The sequence below is a fragment of the Strix aluco genome, chromosome 9, assembly GCF_031877795.1.
Source record: "Strix aluco isolate bStrAlu1 chromosome 9, bStrAlu1.hap1, whole genome shotgun sequence".
NCBI classification, from domain to species: Eukaryota; Metazoa; Chordata; class Aves; order Strigiformes; family Strigidae; genus Strix; species Strix aluco.
In genome coordinates this window covers 5,075,342-5,092,947 of record NC_133939.1, presented here as the reverse complement: position 1 = coordinate 5,092,947, position 17,606 = coordinate 5,075,342, and the positions used below count along the sequence as shown (strand labels likewise).

The 17,606-nt window shown below is 49.9% G+C and overlaps 2 protein-coding genes across 3 annotated transcripts in view; both read right to left on the bottom strand.

Moving 5' to 3' along the window:
• Nucleotides 1–11: 11 nt before the first annotated feature.
• On the bottom strand, nucleotides 12–11,836 carry SNORC (secondary ossification center associated regulator of chondrocyte maturation). Of its 2 annotated transcripts, none has more exons than XM_074833517.1 (3): nucleotides 9,368–11,836; nucleotides 847–1,032; nucleotides 12–148 (listed from the first exon to the last, which is right to left on the bottom strand). In XM_074833517.1, exons 1-3 carry the CDS (start codon nucleotides 9,438–9,440, stop codon nucleotides 39–41), a joined length of 369 nt encoding a protein of 122 aa, XP_074689618.1. In that variant the 5' UTR covers nucleotides 9,441–11,836; the 3' UTR covers nucleotides 12–38. The 2 variants fall into 2 exon arrangements, with proteins under 2 accessions (XP_074689618.1, XP_074689619.1); XM_074833518.1 differs by having other exon boundaries at nucleotides 847–1,029.
• A 109-nt stretch (nucleotides 11,837–11,945) lies between these two features.
• GIGYF2 (GRB10 interacting GYF protein 2) overlaps nucleotides 11,946–17,606 on the bottom strand; it is a 76,951-nt gene continuing 71,290 nt past the window's right edge. The window contains exons 26-28 of the mRNA XM_074833519.1: nucleotides 16,393–16,562; nucleotides 15,863–16,010; nucleotides 11,946–13,713 (exon numbers count right to left, since the gene is read on the bottom strand). Coding sequence (XP_074689620.1) covers nucleotides 13,646–13,713; nucleotides 15,863–16,010; nucleotides 16,393–16,562 — 386 coding nt within the window. The 3' untranslated portion in view covers nucleotides 11,946–13,645. The remainder of the gene's footprint in view (nucleotides 13,714–15,862; nucleotides 16,011–16,392; nucleotides 16,563–17,606) is intronic.

The window sequence follows — 17,606 nt, the reverse complement described above, 5'->3', positions numbered from 1 at the left end:
ACGGGCTGGTTGTGTTACCGAAAAATCTTTTATTGAGTTCAGGAGGTCGAGAACTTTCTCAGCGTGATGACAACCAAGGCCACGAGCACAGACGTACCCAGGAGGGAGGCGATGACGATGGCTCCGATAGCTCCGGGCCCCAGCGAGCCTGCAGGGACAGAGAACAAGGTGGCGAGAGGTCAGCAGGGGGGGGGGGCCCAGGCAGGAAGGGCTCTGGGGGTCACCCCCACAGCCAGCATGTCCCCAGCCGTCAGGCCAAGCTCCTGGCCTGGAGCTGCTCACAGTGGCCATGGTAGACCTGTTCCCACAGCCCCACATAACCCAGGTGTGGTCCTGCACCCCAGCAGCATCGAGCCCTTGGGCAGGGGCTGGGGCCAGCCCCTGCCTCCTCAGCCAGCTCCTGGTGACAAGGACAGCCGCCACAAAGCGGGTCTTTGGCACTCGGCTTTGCCAGAGTTGCTTGGCCTGTTGCAGAGCTGCCTCGCAACAGGCGTTCGCTGTAGTTCAGGAGCCAGGAAAGGTGTTCACACTCCCTGGTTCAAGGGCTTTAGGCAGGCTCTTGCCCTGAAGAGCCCTGCTTGTGCCCAGGGCACTTTCCGCAGGTGCCTGCTGTGACAGGTCAGACCCAGGACAGGAAAAAAGTCCCTGGTAGCTGCTGCGGGGCCGGCGCACACGCTGCAGCAGAGGCTTTTGGGCAGGGAAATCTCCCTGAGCAGGCGATACAGGTGCTCTCCTCCACCAGCAGCGTGGCTGGGGACAGGCCTCCCCCTGCCGGGAGGTGACAGGCCCACAGCGAGGACGTCCCAAGCCGCTGCGGGAGCGACCCGCGGGCAGCCTGTCACGTACCGTCCCCAGCGTCCAGGCGGTGCAGGTGCGTGGTGTCCTCGGGCTCCAGCTCGGAGGTGTACGGGGGGAAGGCGGTGGCGTCCGAGAGCCGGGCTGTGGTGGTGGCAGCGTCGAAGGGGCCGGCTCCAGAGGGCAGCTCGGGGGGCTCGTTCCAGAGGGTGGGGACCGGGCCCTGGGGGTACTCTGCTGGGAGACAAGCACCCACAGTCACTTACAGGCATAGGTGGCCCCAGCCAGGCTGCTGGTGACAGCAGCAGCTCAGGACAGCCGCAGCTCAGCAGGTCCCTGGGCTCCAGCAGCCTGGCAAGTGCCCCGGGGTGGGTGGAGGGTGACCCGAGGGCTGAGGAACCCGGGGGGGGGGCAGAGCCCTCCTCTGCAGAGCACCAGCACCCGGAGCAGCCGAAGGCAATGCCCGTGCCCCGGGGTGAAACCACATTGCCACAGGTTTTTGTGGCAGCCTGGCGTACACGGGACAACAGGGAGCTCCCCACAACCGTGCAACCTCTGCTTGTGCACAAACAAGCCCCGCATGAACATCTGCAGCCGGTTTGGCTCGTGGATGCCCGTGGCACTCGGCTGGGAGGGGCTGTCGCACTCCTGCAACAGGCAGAGGCCACCCGGCCACCTGTGCTGGCCAAATTCACAGCATCTCGGGGCCTCTCCGTCCTGCCCCACCAGCCTACGCGGCAGAGGATGCCAGAGGTGCTGGCACTGCGCAGGACGCGGCTCCCCCAGACAGGAGCCCCAGCCTTGCCTCTGCGCCGTGCCGGGGGGATGAGCCGGGCCAGGCCCTGTTTGATGTTACCGTTCACCTCCTGTTCTTTCTTCCCGCTGTGGGGTCAGGGGCCAAACCAGAGAGCCCTCCCTGTCTGTGTGTGGCTGAGCCGAGCACTCCCTGTCAATGCCCGGCTTGTTCGGGTGGGCCCCGGCAGGAGCGGGAGACATTCCACAGCTCCCTGCCGAAACCGCTGGGAATGTTGCACTGGGATGGGGAAAAAAAAAGGGGAGGGGAGGAAAAGGAACAGCATCCAGCGCCAGGGCCCACCTGAACGGACACGATGGTTATCGGTGCTGGGAACGAGGGCATCAGAGGGGCCGGAGCAAGCCTGGGCGCCGTGGGGCAAGGCACAGAGGTATCCCCCGGCACCCCGCGTCTCTTGGTGTACCAGGGGCACTTAGAGGCTTGTCCCAGGCTCTCCCTGGCCCAGCTAGAGAGGTGGCAGCAGCACATCTTGGTGGCACCAGCCCCAGCTTCAAGTCCCTGGAGCCCTCCTTGCCTCGCACGGGAGAGCGAGCTGAAGGATCGGCGCTAACGGGCTCCAGCACGCTCTGTTCTCCCATAGGAGCCCTGCTTCGAAAGAACAGGAGGACCAACACCAAAACGCTCACCTCTGCTGCCTGTACAAACCCAGTGACAGGACTTAGGCCGGGCTCGCAGCAGAGTAGCTCCCACCCTCCCCAGAGCTATTCAAAGCCACCTGCAGGCCTGGGAACACAACAGGGTTCCATGCTAGTTTTGGAAGGTCCCTTCCACAGCTATAACAGCTACCCGATTTTAAGCGAGACAGCTGCCTGGTTTAACTCTGGCCCAAGCAGCAATGACAGAGACAAATAAGCCCTCAGCTTGAGGCTGGTGCCAGCTAAGCCGGGCAGCGACACCAGCACCCTCTGGCTGGCTGAGCCCCCCTGGGGAGGAGCTGAGGGCAGCAGTGGATACCACGTCCTCACGCTTGGTACATCTGCGGTCACTGCATCAGAGGTGGCATCTTGGGTGTCCGCTATGAGCACACAAGAGGTTTGTACTCCACGAGGGCACCCCAGAAACACCCGAGGCCCTTGCAGGGCCCTTCCCAACCTGTCCTGCAAAACAAGCCAGCAGAGCTGGAGACTCCCAGCCCATCCAGAGGCTCTTCCAGGAAGTGCCATTTCCAGTGGATCTCTCTTCCCTAAACCCTGTGGTTTAGCTACCAGAGGACAGATCAGGAGGAAATACAGAATTTAGTGGGTAAATGCAGTTAAAGCAACAGGGAAAGGAACCAAGCAGAGCTGGGGCTATTTAGTTAGCAAGGGTGGCATTGGGAAGCTGTTGGTTTAGGCACCAACCAAACGTTTGTAAAGCTTTCGAAGCCCCAGCTCCAGGCTGCTTTTGCAAGGGGAGAAACTCCGCACAGAAGAGCTACACTCCAGCTACGACCTTCCTGACTGTGTCAACACCACCGGGGCCAGCACCAACACTGCAGCCGTTCCCAACTGGCAAGGGAACACCATGCTGGGAGGACGTTGTCGTTGCATTTCCCAAGAATGTTTTTCTCTCCAAAGCCAGAAGAGCTGGGTGTACCCCCCTGCATCTGACCGGGAGAAAGGCCTTAGCCCGGATGATCTGCAACAGATGCAGGCACTGTCCAGGGGGGCTGTAGGACCTGGACAGGGTCTTCCCCACTCCCTGTTCTCAAAGAGACAAGAAGGGAACACCACCCCTTCTGACTGTAGCGCAAAGGCTCTTTTTCTAGCCAGGCCCACAGGTCCCGGAAAGTCTCTCCTGTCCCTGGTGCCTCTAATTCCTGAAAAATTTATTGCCACTTTCTTTAAGCAGGGCACAGAGCTTATTTTCGATAGCCAAGTAAAAAGGAAATGGTCTAATTTGTTTATGATCTCAGTGATTTTTAAGACCTGGATAGAGTCCTGGAGGGCCTCTGGATATGTATTTTGTTAAATCCCCTCATCTGATTAAAACATGCTTTCAGTTCACCCTCACAGAAAGGGCAGAGTGTGCTACACATGCGTTTTCTGTCCCGAGTTCTTGCGGTTTTACCTAAACAGCGCTTCAACCAAGGCAAACACAACTCCTTTCAGGCGGGTCTAGTGCCTCACTAACAGGAGTTGGCAGCTCAGAAGCAGCAGCAGAGTTGTGCACACGCATAAAGTGGAATACCTGCATCTGAACATCGCCAAGAGCCAGAGCTCACTGCTGCGCCTCCTCTTCGGCTCCTGCCCCTCAATGCTGCTAGAGCGGACGCCAGGAGCCCTGCAGCAGGCACACGGGGTGGGGGAACACAAAACCGAACGCAAGCGCCGTCCCCAGCGAAAGCTGCCAGCAGGCAGGTCTCTCCAGAGCAAACTGCTGCAGCCTGGGAGAGTGCCCGTTTGTAACCTGCACTCTTTTTTCCAAGACTTCCCTTTGATTTTCCCTCCTAAACTAACAGCTCGTGTCCTCACATGCCTCCATTTCTGCCCGTTTAAGAAGCCCAACCACCCATCCAACTATTCCCAAGCATCCAGTGGGTTTCTTTAACAATCAAAGTCCCGCCTGCTCCCCTCCCTGACAGTCCCAGTGAGTGTCGGCCTTGCTGCCACCGGCTGAGAGCAGCAGATCTCTAACGGAGCAGCACTGAACGCCCCACACTCCCATTTCAGTCCTCTGGTAAAAGCAAGGAAGGTGAGGGGGAAGGCCAGAGCTTGGGTTAGGTGCCAAAAACCACCACACGCACACTTAAGGTCTCACATGTCTCCAAGCAAGACCTGAGCGCCTCTTCCAGTCGCCTGTTGGATACACTCTGACTGGACAGGCTCCAAGTACAGGCGTAGGACCCGATTCAGGAGGTTCAGCTCTCCGCTCTGCTGCTGCTGTTTCCTGTGAGCACTGTGAGCCCCTCTCCCTCCTGGGCTGTTTTGCTGTGCATGAGCAGGAGACCAAGACTGTAAGTATGATGTACAAGAGAAGCAGCACTGGAGCAGCCAGGCCTGCCCACCCACATGGTTACTGTCACCCTGACTGCAGGCTCTGTGCCTGAACAAACGCCGCCGAGCGACAGCTCCAGACCCGCGACAGCCTTTCACAGGGAAAGGGCAAGTGACAGGGGACCTCCATGGCCTTGGGGCAGGGCACGGCCTTTTTTACTCGTGCAAAAAACCCCAACACACTGCAGTCTCAAGTGCGTAGGTGCAATTGAGGGTTAGAAAATAAATATCAAAGGCAAGGTAGTGCATGGTTTTCCTGTTCACCCAAGAACTTTGTAGAAACTCCCAAGAAACACGCTCAAAACAAAACATCTATCACAAGGCCAGATGTCTAACGTCTGGACGAGCGTCATGCCTTAGCTGTGCTGGCATCAGCCTTAGGACCAGTCCTATATCTAGGAAAGCCCACCTGGAGCACTGGCGTGGTTTGCCTGCCCTGGAGCGACGCCGCAGGGGCAGCCGTGGGCACAGGGAGGGGCCACCGAGGCACGTGGGTCACCCCACCACTGCTGAGGCTTCGTGCCTCAGTGCCAGGTGCTCCAAAGGGAGAGAAACCTTGACCCCACGGCACAAACAAGCTCTCCCCCAGCACTAGCCCTGTCTCAGCTCTAGAGCACAGACTGACGACAAGTGTTGCTCCACAACCAGAAAAACTCACCTGGTAAAAAATAGAGTTTGAGAGCACTTAAGAGGAAGCCATGGAACAGACTTAAGTTATTGGGGGTTTACTGGACAGAGATGGAACCTGGAAAAAATGGACTAAAAGTATTCCAGTGTTTTGCAACAGATCAGGTGGAGGATGACCCCTCTTCCTTCCCGTATGTTGACACTACAAATTGCCTTATTTTAGGGAATTATCCATCCTGCACAGGTCTTCTCTATCTCTCCAGCACAGGTTCGTTACAGCTGAGGCCAGGAAAAGGGAAGAAAGTATCAGAGTTACTACACGACAAAGAAATACACTGTGAGTTTTCCAAATGATCCAGGGACCCAGCAGGACTTCAGCTACACAGGCTGCAGTGAGCTCTAGGAGGGATGATGCCAAAGGCAACTTGATGAAACCGCTATGTCCATGCTCAGTGAGAAGGTGGGGTGAGCTGCCAGCACAGTGACATGGTAGCCCGTGCCCCAGATACTCAGTGGCTGAAAGATAAGACTGGAAGAGTCTCCACAAGTGATAGCTCTTGAGGAAGCCATCAAAACTGAAGGATCCTTCAAGATAACCCCAAACCACCAGAGCATCCCACAGGCAGACTGCAAGGCCTCGAGGCAGGCAGATGTGGCCACCTAACAGCTTCATCCCTGGAGATCACTCACCAGTGAGCAACACTCTTCCTTGTACAAGCTGGTTTCAGCACCTCATCATCCTCCCTCTCCACCTCCAACCCAGTAACCTCAGTTGGGAGCTGATACTAGTGTCAGTCATTGTAAGGAGTGTTGATGCAGAGCAAGGTTGAGTAAAGGGCTACAAGGACTTGCTCTGGGTCTGGACAGACCTGTGGAACAACTGCATCTTTTTAAGAAATTTGCCTGACAAAATATATTTAGTACTTCTCACATTCTAGTGCTTGAACTTTAAAAGCTTCCTTATAATCTTTTATTCTCCTATTGTTAAGAATGAAGATACGAGTTGCTACAGAAAGATGTCCTTGGACAAGGTCTTCTCCTGTAGTTTCTTCTTTAGCACAACATCTCCTGCTCTGCTGCTTTTTTTCCCCCCCATACGCACTCTGACATGCTACTGCAGTACAATATATTTCCACATTAGCTCAAAATGAGGAAATTCATGAGTCCACAATGGACTTTAGATACCAAATATATACGTGATTCAGAAGCCAAGGCCTCGCAAAGGCTTTTTACTAACTTCTGTTTCACTTGCAGCTCTGAATCCATTATATGAGTTAAAACTGGTTTTACTGATAGAAAAGAATGAAAATCAGCTCTCCACAATCCTCCTGTGCTCTAGGCCTACGTGCCACTTGGGTTTGGGGAAAGCAGGAGCGGAGAAGATTTGGGCGTGCAGAAAGTCCTTGAACTGGCTCTGCTTCCTGTTGCACCTAGATGATGTGGATGAAGAGGGTTAAAGACTCAGTCGGTTGTTTCCCCATCTTTGACAAATGGGATATTGGAGAGAGCTCAGTAACTCGGAGGAGAAATTCACACTTTCTCCCGTCGCAGAGGCCTGACCATGCCGTCCAGGAAACCAAACTGACTGGGCAAGAAGCCAGATCAAGGTACACAGCCCACCAACATCCCGAGAGCGCTCCGACTGCTACACCCAGATGGGAACCTCAGCTGCCAGCGAGATCCTTCACGTCTGGCTGAACTCCTGAGCACCGACTCAAGGCTTTGGGTACTAGGTAGCTCCAAGTCCCCACTATGATAAAATTAAGTCCAGCGAGGAAGGGAAGACTCATTGTGGACTTGGGGTCTGCATGGCTGTCACCAGCTGCAGCCCTCTCTGAGGCAGAGTCCGCCCCTGCCCCTTGCGGAGGGCTTTGCCACGGCAAGTACGAGGTGCTGAGACGGGAGGGCAGGGGCTGGGTGAACTCCGAGGCCAGCAACGGGCTGTCCAGCCCCAGGTAGCCACAGCGGGCGCAGGGCCAGGGCAGGGATGAAAAGAGGCCTTCATGGGGAGCACAAAGGGCAGCCTGTGATGTGCGAGCGCCGGGAGCTCGAGCGTGGAGCAGCGCAGAGCGCTGCGGTTCTGATGAATGTTAAATAAACTTGTTTACAGAAAGGCAGGGCTGCGTGTGTATGCGTGGAGGCCAGAGGGCTGTCTGCGTGCCCTTCCCTTCTTTGTCTGCACAAGGCAGGAAATTTCCTTTTCTAATGGGGTGAAAAGCAGAAAAAGTTCCACTGTGCACTAAAAGCCCCTGTGCTGGGGGTAGGTAACTCTCCACTCCTAACGCAGCAGGAAATGGCCCTGCTCCTGGGATGGCTCACCATGCCAGCTGCTCCCCTCACGTCCTGCTTGGAGGCAGCGGAGAACAAACTTCTTAGCAGCCTCAAGCCTCTAAAACTGCCACAGAGAACGCACCGAGTCTCTCCTACGCCCCAGGATCCCAATGTTGCATTCATCAGTACAAAGCTCTTCAAGAGCTACTGGCCTCGCTGCACGAGCACGACTCACCCACTGAAGGCATCAGGTGAGCTTGGGAGTATTTCACAGGAGCAAAGGGACACAGGGAGGCAGCGACAGGTACAAACCACAGCTGCAACGCTGAGCTGACAGTAACACAGGAAAGCTGGCAAGGCAGGGGGCAGGGCAAATATGCAGAAATATTGGAAACTTAAAATAGGGTAAAAGAAATCCTAGCTCAGAGAGGAAGCAGATTAAATTTTCACTGGAAATGAATCACTTTCTGCAGAGCATGAAATACCATTAACAGTTAAGAAAAGACCTTACCTGGTTTTGGGGAAGAGCACTGCCACTGCTTCTGGGAGCATGAGCAAGCTACAAACTGAAACTGGGCTTAAGCGATTAACGTTCCACTATACAGAAATCAAAGCTCAGGGTTTGAGAAGGAAAATATCCACTTTTTAGTGCTCATTTCTTAGTTACTTTAAAGGTTTCCTAGTAAGAAGGTGTCCTACAAGAGGAGGATCTGCGTGGGAAATACCAGCTACAATAATTCCATTCTTGCACCCAGAGATGTTCCAGCTGGGCGCAGTGATAAATTCCCCTCCCCGTATGAAAGCTCCTTTAAAAAGAAATAATTTCATCTGCCAGACAGCTGGCCAGGATCTCCCTGCTAGGCAAGATGCTCCAAACAAAGTCGGGGCGACCTGTGATCCAACCTTGCTCCAGGTCTTGGAAGGCAGGACAGGAATCCAGCAAAACAAGTGCTGTGCTCATGCCTATTATCTTGGCCTGAGCCATCCCTTCAGCCTCGCCTCCACTTAAGGGAAGAGGCTTTGAGGGAAGCAGTTCCCCAGAGGAGTTTCCATTTGTACACCCAGAGCCCAGCTACAGGGTCGGTTTGGAAGGCAGCTTTCCCTCGTTTGCAAAACCCACCTCAGACCAGCCGGCCTCTGAAGCCGACTGTGCCCTCGGGTCCCCTCCGCCGGCACAGTGGTGCTAAAGGCAGGAGCAGATAAGGCTGAAATTACTTAAAAAACAGCTCCTCACAGAACAGGTGTCTCACCTATTTCTATCCCCGTCCCCTCGCTGAACTCCAGTCAGAGCCACGTACCTCCAGTGCTGCTGCCTGCCTCGGTGCACCCAGCTCTGGACAAACTCTCTTTAGACGCACACCTCTGCTTTCGACCGAGCTGAATGTTTTCACAGACACTGTCGTGCTTCTGCTTACAGCTGTGAAGGGCTCAGCTGCAGCAGAAAGCATAGAAGGAACCAGAAACTGGCACACATGCTTCAGCCAGAGAAAAATGTTTCTTTTCACAATCGTTCATGTCTTGCTGCTATTAAAACTGACAGATAGCCTTGTCCTGTCAGCTGCTGACAGCACTCCATCTACTGCTGACTGATCTGTCTACTGATCTACAGCCACTCATGCTACTGCTGTTCTACTTAGGAAAAGTTACAAAGGACTTTCTTCATTTTCCCCAACAGAAACTTGGTCTCGGGATGGAGAATATATTCTTACTCACCACCAGCCACCGATTCCAAAGCTAGTTTCCATTAATCAATTATAATTCAAGAAACACTTACAGAAGTTTTTAGGGGAAGGAGAGGAGGTATGCAAGGAGGAGGAAAGAGAGAGGCAGGTTAGTAAAAGATCTCCCCTGCTTTTGGGCTTTAAATGCAAACAAAGCTCCTTACCTGCCAGCACAGCAGGGACCAGGATGCCACACAGCATTAGCAGGACCAGGCGAAGGACTCTGTGGTAGGGCATGGCTTCCCTCAGGAAAAGCGTTGGCAGGAATTCCTAAAACTCTTCAAAGTACGAAACAACTTGGAAATTTCACTGGTATAATAAAAATTTTGTCCGGTCAGATCAAAAAAAAAAAAATTTCCTTCACAACAGCAAGTGGATAGAGAGAGTGCAAAGCCGAGCGGAGTCTCACACTCTGACTTCCAGAGCACACCTCCTGCTGAAGGCAGCTCCACCCTCTCAAATTTGTACCTAAAACCCCATAGGCAGCCGAGCCGTTAGGCATCCGTCACCCTGCCAGGCCAGCGCACACACGAGCAGTTGTTGGCAAGCCCTTCCCAGAGGACGTGGGGATGCTCCTGGAACGCCTCCCCTCCGGCCGGCTATCCCGCGGCACGGGAAGGAACACAGGAGCCATTGGGGCAGCCAACCCCGACACCAAGCAGACCGCTCGAGGGCTTTGCTCCCTCCTCAGCACGCAGGGCAGCGGTGGTCTTCCCAGGGCGGGCACAGCAAACAACAAGGGCCTCAATCTTTGGAGGCTAAAATGCTCTGAAACAGAGCCAGAGCGGCTCCGTGGCATCCTTGTTTTCTGGGTGTAATACTTACAGAGGTGGACTAGGAGCCGTGTGTGGTCTCCGCTGGCAGAACTGCCTGTTAAAATCTGGTAAGTCTTCCAGGAGAGTCGCCTTTGCCAGGCGAGGCCAGCATCCTCCTCGGGTCTGAGCTGCACAGACACTACCTCCTCCTGCAACCCTCTGCCGCTTTCTCCCGCCCCTCCCAGTGGGCTCGTGAAAAGTTCACAGCAGAGAAAACTGAGGTTTGTTTCAAGTCACATTTGCACCGATGGAGACTTGGGAACAGAAGTAGTGTATGAAGAGGGGAACACTCCAGCTTATTGTCAGAGGACAGAAGAGTTTCATTAGGATTTTAAGTTGATATGAGGATGAAACACTACGGCTTGCGTTCAGAAAAAGATGTAACGAAGTACATCAACACCCCCAATGTCGGTTCTTCATGCACTGAAAATACGACATGAGTAGTTTTGTCTTAAATTTCAAACCCAGATTTTTCTGCTAAGAGATCTCTTTGCTTTTTGGCTTTCTCTGGCAGGCAGCCACACATCCATTCTGCTCGACACAGTTTTTTGCAGAAGTGCCTGGCTGCGAGGGGAAGCAGGAAAAACAAAGAGGACTGAGCACTGCCCCTGCCATGAAATGAGAAGTGAGGAAGTAACCTGGTGAAACATACTCAAAAGAAACCTCAGACATCTCTTAGCATCAAATTCAACATCATCTGTCACACTTGGATCAAAGCCCCATCAAGCTTTCCAGGTTCACGTTCTGTCTGACAAGGAGCTGGTGCATAAATAGATCTCCAGCAGCAGATACAAAGCTGTAGCTATTTTTCCCATCCCTACTGATCCAAATGACCTTCGCTGCAGAAACAGGCCGTTTGTCACAGAAGGTGACAGGGCAGTCACCTGAGCATATAATCTGAACATGCCAGCATCTTACCTTTGTACTAAACACAGAAGCCAGAATAGTGAAATATTAGGAACAAGATCTTCCCCACTGGTCCATTATCTACAAACTCTCAGCAGCTGAGCAAAGTCCTCAGGGTTCAACAAATTATTGCACATTTTCCCTGCTTGCATTTCTGCATTTCCATTTAGCAACCGAGGAATTGTTCCTTTCCTGTTCCCCAGCTGAGCTGGAAATGAACAGGCTTTTGCTTATTTGTTACACAGTATACAGAGTAGTCCAAAATCAGCTTGTCGAAATGAGATCATACCATTAAAAACCAGACACCTTATACACTAAAAAAAGATATTAAAACAGTCAAATTATCAGCATAAACATCTACTGTTCTCCCCAAGACACCAGCTAAACATAATGCAAAGCTACTGTGTGAGTTTGGTCTCAGTATACTGATTTCATCTTCTTTGTGGTCAGATGAGTGGTAGAAGGACATTTATCATTAACTTTTAGTGGGATTTTCCACACAAAAAAAAGCAGCAAGTAGAAAAAAGGAAAATAAGACTTGGTCTAAAAAGGGAAGCCTGCGAGGTGTCTGTGTGGACTTTACGCTGAGGGGAGAAATAAAACCTCTCATTTAGGGAAGGGAACTGGAGTGGGTGGAGTGGTTACCAACTGGCAAAAAAAACCTCCACGGCCGAGTGTTTGTATTAAGAGCAAACCAGCCGTGGCTTGATCTCTCCTGCATAAACACCACGAGCATGAATGCACGTGTTTCTGTGCAGGGGGGGGTGGGAATTAAAGCTTTCTTGTCAGAATTTTCCAATCTCAACTTACTGGTGTTTATTTGAACTCTAAAATTATCAAGTAGAAAAAAAAACGCACCGGTATTCCTCACCAGGGAAAAAAGTAAAGCAGCAGTTGTTGTTCCACATCCCATGTATCTGCTTGTTGTTTCTTGATGAAAACTGATGCGAGTCGAGTTTTGGGTCAGTTTTAGCACCAGGAATTATCTCAAAACTCAGCTTTGACAAAAGCAAGCAGAAAGTTTTCTCTCAGATATAATACAACCAGGTTTTATTTAAGTTCTCTCTTTTCCCCCCCCCACACTGGCAAAAGTTCAGAGGGAGTTTAAAGTTTTGTAAACATTTTAACTACCCCTCTTCCCCCTTTTATGAATTTACAAAGCAAAGGAGACAGGGAGACCAGATTTGCAACAGTTCCAAGTCTCTCCATGCTATTGGATCCAAAAACTATATACAAGTCTGCAGCAGTCTCTGTATAGTTACTGTACATGTTTGGGGGCAGGGGGAAGAGAGAGGGGGGGTTGGGGGAGGTGGGAAGGTGACCCCAAAAAATGAATAAACCAAACGAAATAAAATCCAAAGCCAAACTGCTCTTGAGCAACTCGAACTGTTTTCTTTAGGCAGTGATGACAGAACAACAGACACCTTTATACAACTCCACCAAAACTGTAGCGTATCTCCCCTGGCAGGTTATAACCCTCTGGAAACATGAGATGGGACCAGGGGGTTGAAATTAAGCGTGTTTGGCAGTTTTCATTTTCCTTCTTTTGTGGTGTGTGCGTGTGGGCGGGTGGAGAAGGGAAGATGGTGTTAATCTTTCGGTGAGAGAGGAAGGTTATGATTCCATAAATACTTAAAGATTATGGATCCCAGTGAAGGTGCGTGAAATAGTTTAAGGTGTAGAAGATAAGCAGGGCCATCATTGCACATAGCTTCGCCCTCCACAGTCTCTCTTCATGACAAAAGGGCATCTCTGCTCGTTAACCTAAGCACTGCTTGAAATGACAACTAGCTACGACTGCTGGGGTATATATTGGAAAGCCAGTGTTCACCCTCACCAAAGACTAAAGATCCACACGGTCAAGATCCTACTGTCTCTTAAACGAGACAAATTTGCAGGAAAAGAGCTCAAAATAAACTGGTCCTAACCCTCCGAAGGTAGCATTTAAGGGATAAATTCAACCTGAAAGAAGAGACGCCACCCCCCTTTTTTTCCCAGAGTAGAAGTCCCCACTTGTCCAGGAAGGCTGGAGTACGCCGACGGGGAACTCCACCAGCTTCAGCATCACCACCTAATGAAGACAGACTCGAGCTTTCCCTCCAGAAATAATGTGCTGAGAAGGGCTGGCAGGGGGTGTGCAACTTCAAACCAACCCAAGCTAAACTGCGCCCGCCACCGCCCCTCTCCTGCTGTTGCCAGTTCTAAGGTTAGCTTATGAATGCAACTCCTGGCTTGGGAGAGCACCTCTTGCCCTGATGGAGCGCGGAAGTCAGTATCTGTGTGGCATTTTGGTTTTGACCAACATCTGTTAACCACAAACTCTCTCCATGACTGCACGTGTTGGATGTGGTAAGAGTAACCAGGAGAGGGAAGCAATGGTTTGCAGAATCCCAATTGATTTTTTTTTTTTTCCAGGTATGTCAGCAGAAGAAATCACAGCACAGTGAAAGCTTGCTGCCCAAATCAGCCTTGTTGTGAACGAATCCTATCTCCCACCCTCCCAGGACTCTGAACAAAGTCCACTCAACTCTAGGCTGACGGTAGGAACAATGCCTGCGCAGTCCTGGGCAGAAAGGGTTTGCTGGGGCCAGAGGAAGCAGCCTGAGATGATTGATTCTGTGATTCACTGCGAGGCGAAGAGCGCATGGTGGAGAGCACTGTGTCCAAAACGGAGAATCCATGGTTAACAGATGCAGGAAAAGCCAGTTGATTTGCACATGCTCAGTAGTCTTCCAAAGTCTCTATTTCTCCCATATTGAGCCGCTCTGATGAGGCATTCACTGAAAACCCTGTAAACCAAAAGGGACTTGTGTTAAAAATCTGGCTGTGGTATATTGTATCTGATGCAATACACCTGTTACATGCGTGTGTAAGATAAAGCAAATAATATATATCAAATAAAAAGCAGGGGGGGAATTCAGTATGGCTAAAGATATAATTATCCAAACTGTTTGGGTTTTGTTCCTTAATAAATCAAAAATAATCAACTGTACATTTAGGTAAGTATCACTTGGTCTTTAAAAACAGATCAGCAGAAGACTGGTTTCAACTTTCATTTCAAAGATGTCCTCTGCAGAGCTATACAAGGCACACCACAGTGGGGACGTGGCGCAGCAGCGTCTTGGAAGGGAGCACGTTTGAGTCAACTGGTACTCAGAAGCGCCTGTCAATACCGTACTTACGTGGTCCAAGAGGCAGAAATACACATTTTCTGAACTCGGAATCCAAGTGTGGAATCATGCTCACTTCAGGGAGTGTGAGCAATTTGGGTTTGCCACCCAACTTTGAAGTCTAAATACAGGTACCTATGAAATCTCGTGGCAATTCAAGGTATTTCCAAGCTTTTTTACCATCTTCTATCTCAGGAGTACAACATGGAAATGTATGAAGTTATGCAGATGGCTCAAGATGCACCTAACCTTCTACCCGACCTTTTAACCGTAAGTGCTAAGGACATGAGACACCTGAGAAAAGCGTGAGAAAAAGCAAAAACATCTTCTGCGAGGAAAAAATCCAATATATCATATGCAACTTTCCTACTGAAATCCCATTTCTATGGTTGTACCAACCCCATACGGAGTATGAGAAAAAGGGAAGTTTTCCTGTGTAATTCTACTAAACACAAACCTGACATTTCATTGTCTTGAGACTCCTAGGCAGGCTTGCTCTGCGCTAGGAAACAAACTGCTTTTCCCAGTCTTTACCTTCAACAGATAAAAAGTGCTTTCTTCAGTTTAAGAAAATTGTTCTGGCTCCCTCTCGTGGCAGTATATTACCTAAAAGGTTTTAGAATTATTTTGTAATCAAGCATACTGATTTTTAAGAAGCTGCATGTGCTACTTCTCTTACAGTTACAACTTCTTAATTGTATTTAGTGATTTCTTCTTTACATTACACGAGCAGGTTTTTAAACTATTCAACTGAAGACCCAGATCAGACTCAGGGGATTGGCACCTAGCGGTGGCTAAGCCAGGACTCCACTGAGAAGTTCAGTATACTTCAGTGCAGAAATCATCTATTTAAGAGTATTGATATTGTTAAGAACAAAAAGGGAAGATAAAAAACAAAGGTAGGGCTCTGTTAGAGCCTTAAAAAAGCAGTGACTTCCAGGTGGTTAATGCCAGGCTGCTTTACGTGAATATGAGCTAAGTGGCACCAGCACAACAAATACTGGCCCAGTGCAGTGCCTCAATTTCCTTTTCATCTCACTCAGCACAAATGTGGACACATTTATTGTACAAGAATACTGGAGTGACACGTTACATCCCACAATGCTCACTGCTCATGTACTTACATGATGCCCTTGTATCCTAAAGGCCACTTTAAATAAACCTTTCCATCAATGCTATAGGGGCTGGTTAACTACCATCCTCACATAAAAACTGAGAACATAAAAAAATAAATAAGTAAAAAAGGACTACTAATGATGTCATCATCTACACTGCCTCCAATTGAAAACCTGTGACCACTTTACAACTTTTTTTCCCCCCTAAGATCTTTGCCATCTTTTCTGGTTAGGGTGGTTAGCTCACATCAAAAGGTAAGGAGGAATAAAGACAAGCCTCAGGAAGCTGCTCCTCATGAAGAAACAGAGAATGTGCTTTTCTTAAAAGAATGAATCAGCATTAATTCAACAAAATAGGCACAGGTCAACTCAAAAGAGGAAGGGCAGTTTAACAGACATCCCCGAACTACTTAAAGGTTTCTAGGTAATAACCAAGGTAATGAAGAGGCCTTCTCATGAGGGGAAGTTTGACAAATGTTTCCCATGAAACCGATACAGAATTTTTTAAATCCTGAATTAATAATACTGAAACAAATTCTAAAGATGCTTCTTTTCTGATCAAATTTAATATTCCCATTTAAGGTTAACAAGAATTGTACGCTCCACAAGGCTTTTCCCAAATTAAACATTAAGTTCTAAAAATTCAAACTGACCTAACAAGCTGGGATCTGCGCGAACCATTTTCTGTTTCTTCTTTTTCTTCCCACTCTGCACAGCCTCAAAATTGGATTGCTGGTTGTTGCTCTGATTGGTCTGAAAGACTGAATGTAGCGAACTGTGGTTCATCCCCCACACCGAATCCTAGAAAACAAAGCAATTACAAGATTATAAAGTGCAATTAAGTTTGGTTCATTTATATTGAAAACATTCAGAAAGCCCAAAGCACTTTCTACATCACCTGTGGCAGCACTAGCCACTGATGCATCCATCCAACACATCTACCTCATCTTTCTAAAGCGTATCCAGGATCAGCATGCTAAGACTATTTGATCTACAGTTGGCTTCAACTGTTAGTTATAAAGGAAACTTGATTTTGCAGTAACTATTTGAAAACTGACTTGTTCTCTGCATTTCACATGACCTGTAAAATCCTACTTATCCTCCTAGCCATCCAGTAAAAACGCAGACTCTGCAGACTCAAATATAGTCTCTGTGTGCCCCTAAGGACTGTAGTAAGATTCACCTGTTGCTGCTGCTGTTGCCGCTGCTGACTGGCTTTCTGTTTGGCACGGCGCTCAAGAAACTGCTTGGCAAACTCCTTGGCCTCAGGAGTATCTCCAAGATAAGCTCTGATGTAATCATGGACCTCATAGGGAGACTCCACTTCCTTCAGGAAAGAAACAAACGTGGGAACTGCAAGAAGAAGGCAGACCGTGAGGGAATGCGTGTTGATATGTGAACACATGCAAGCAATGAACACAAACTCTGGACTTCTGTTTCAAATATTTGCTAATCTGGTAGCCATGGCAAACAGCTTGCCCTTCCAAGATCCCTACAGCAAAGCCCTATGATGCAACGCTTCATCTATTCTGCAGTCAAAGCAAGGGTAAGAAAGCCAGCTAGTGTGATGAGAAGGAAAAACAAGCTGACAATCCTAAGGGTATGTTAGCCCATCAGTTTTAAAGCTCAAATTTAATGCCAGGCCCAAAGGGAAAATACTCTTCTCGGAGCTGTCATCAGTACAATCTCTGTTGTGCTTCAGCCAAAAAGATCACATGCCAGTGGCTGACCTGACCCACAAGCACCTCAAGTCCAACAGCTAGCTCACCTGCAATCCTTCTTTATCATCTTTTTTTCTATAGACTAACTTTGTTGCATTGAGTTTTATTTTAACAGGGAGAAGGGCAAAGCAAATCACAAGTCAGGCAGACACCAGGACAACAGGTTGCCACCTGGGGCACAAAGTAGCCTTGGAAGAGTGGAAGCTCACTGTGGGTGTGTGACCCACGACAGCACCGCAGGGCCGCAGCCTCTCCTCAGACACCAGATGCAGCTACTCTGTACGTCACAGACAGCGCCAACGAGTTACTTATAGTATCTCTCCCCTAAGAGGGGGGAAGCTGTGGCACTGCGATTGTGTGAGGTGTGATCCTGGCTCTCAGGGCAGCACTGGTTCCCCACTCAGGTTCAAGGGTCCCACAGAACCACCACTTTGCCGTGTTGGGGCACGAGGATTTGCACTGGAGGCAGCAGGATGCCTGCAATGCTCTGGTACAAGAAGCTATCAGTTTGTGACCTCAGACTAGGCATTCCTCTCTCTGCCCTCCAGCAGAATTAGTAGAAAACCCAACCAGTTTCACACCAAAAAATGCTTTGCACAGGTACGTATGATAATTTGGCCTGCACTTAAAAGTGAACTGGATCCTCATCCGTCTGCCTGATAATGCTTCCATGACC

Coding starts and splice junctions, on each gene's coding strand:
- SNORC (XM_074833517.1), bottom strand. CDS start 9,440: ATGCCCTACCACAGAGTCCTTCGCCTGGTCCTGCTAATGCTGTGTGGC. Junction 1,033..9,367: donor GGTCCCTGCTGTGCTGGCAG/GTAAGGAGCTTT, acceptor CTTGTCTCCCAG/CAGAGTACCCCCAGGGCCCG. Junction 149..846: donor CCGCCTGGACGCTGGGGACG/GTACGTGACAGG, acceptor CTGTCCCTGCAG/GCTCGCTGGGGCCCGGAGCT.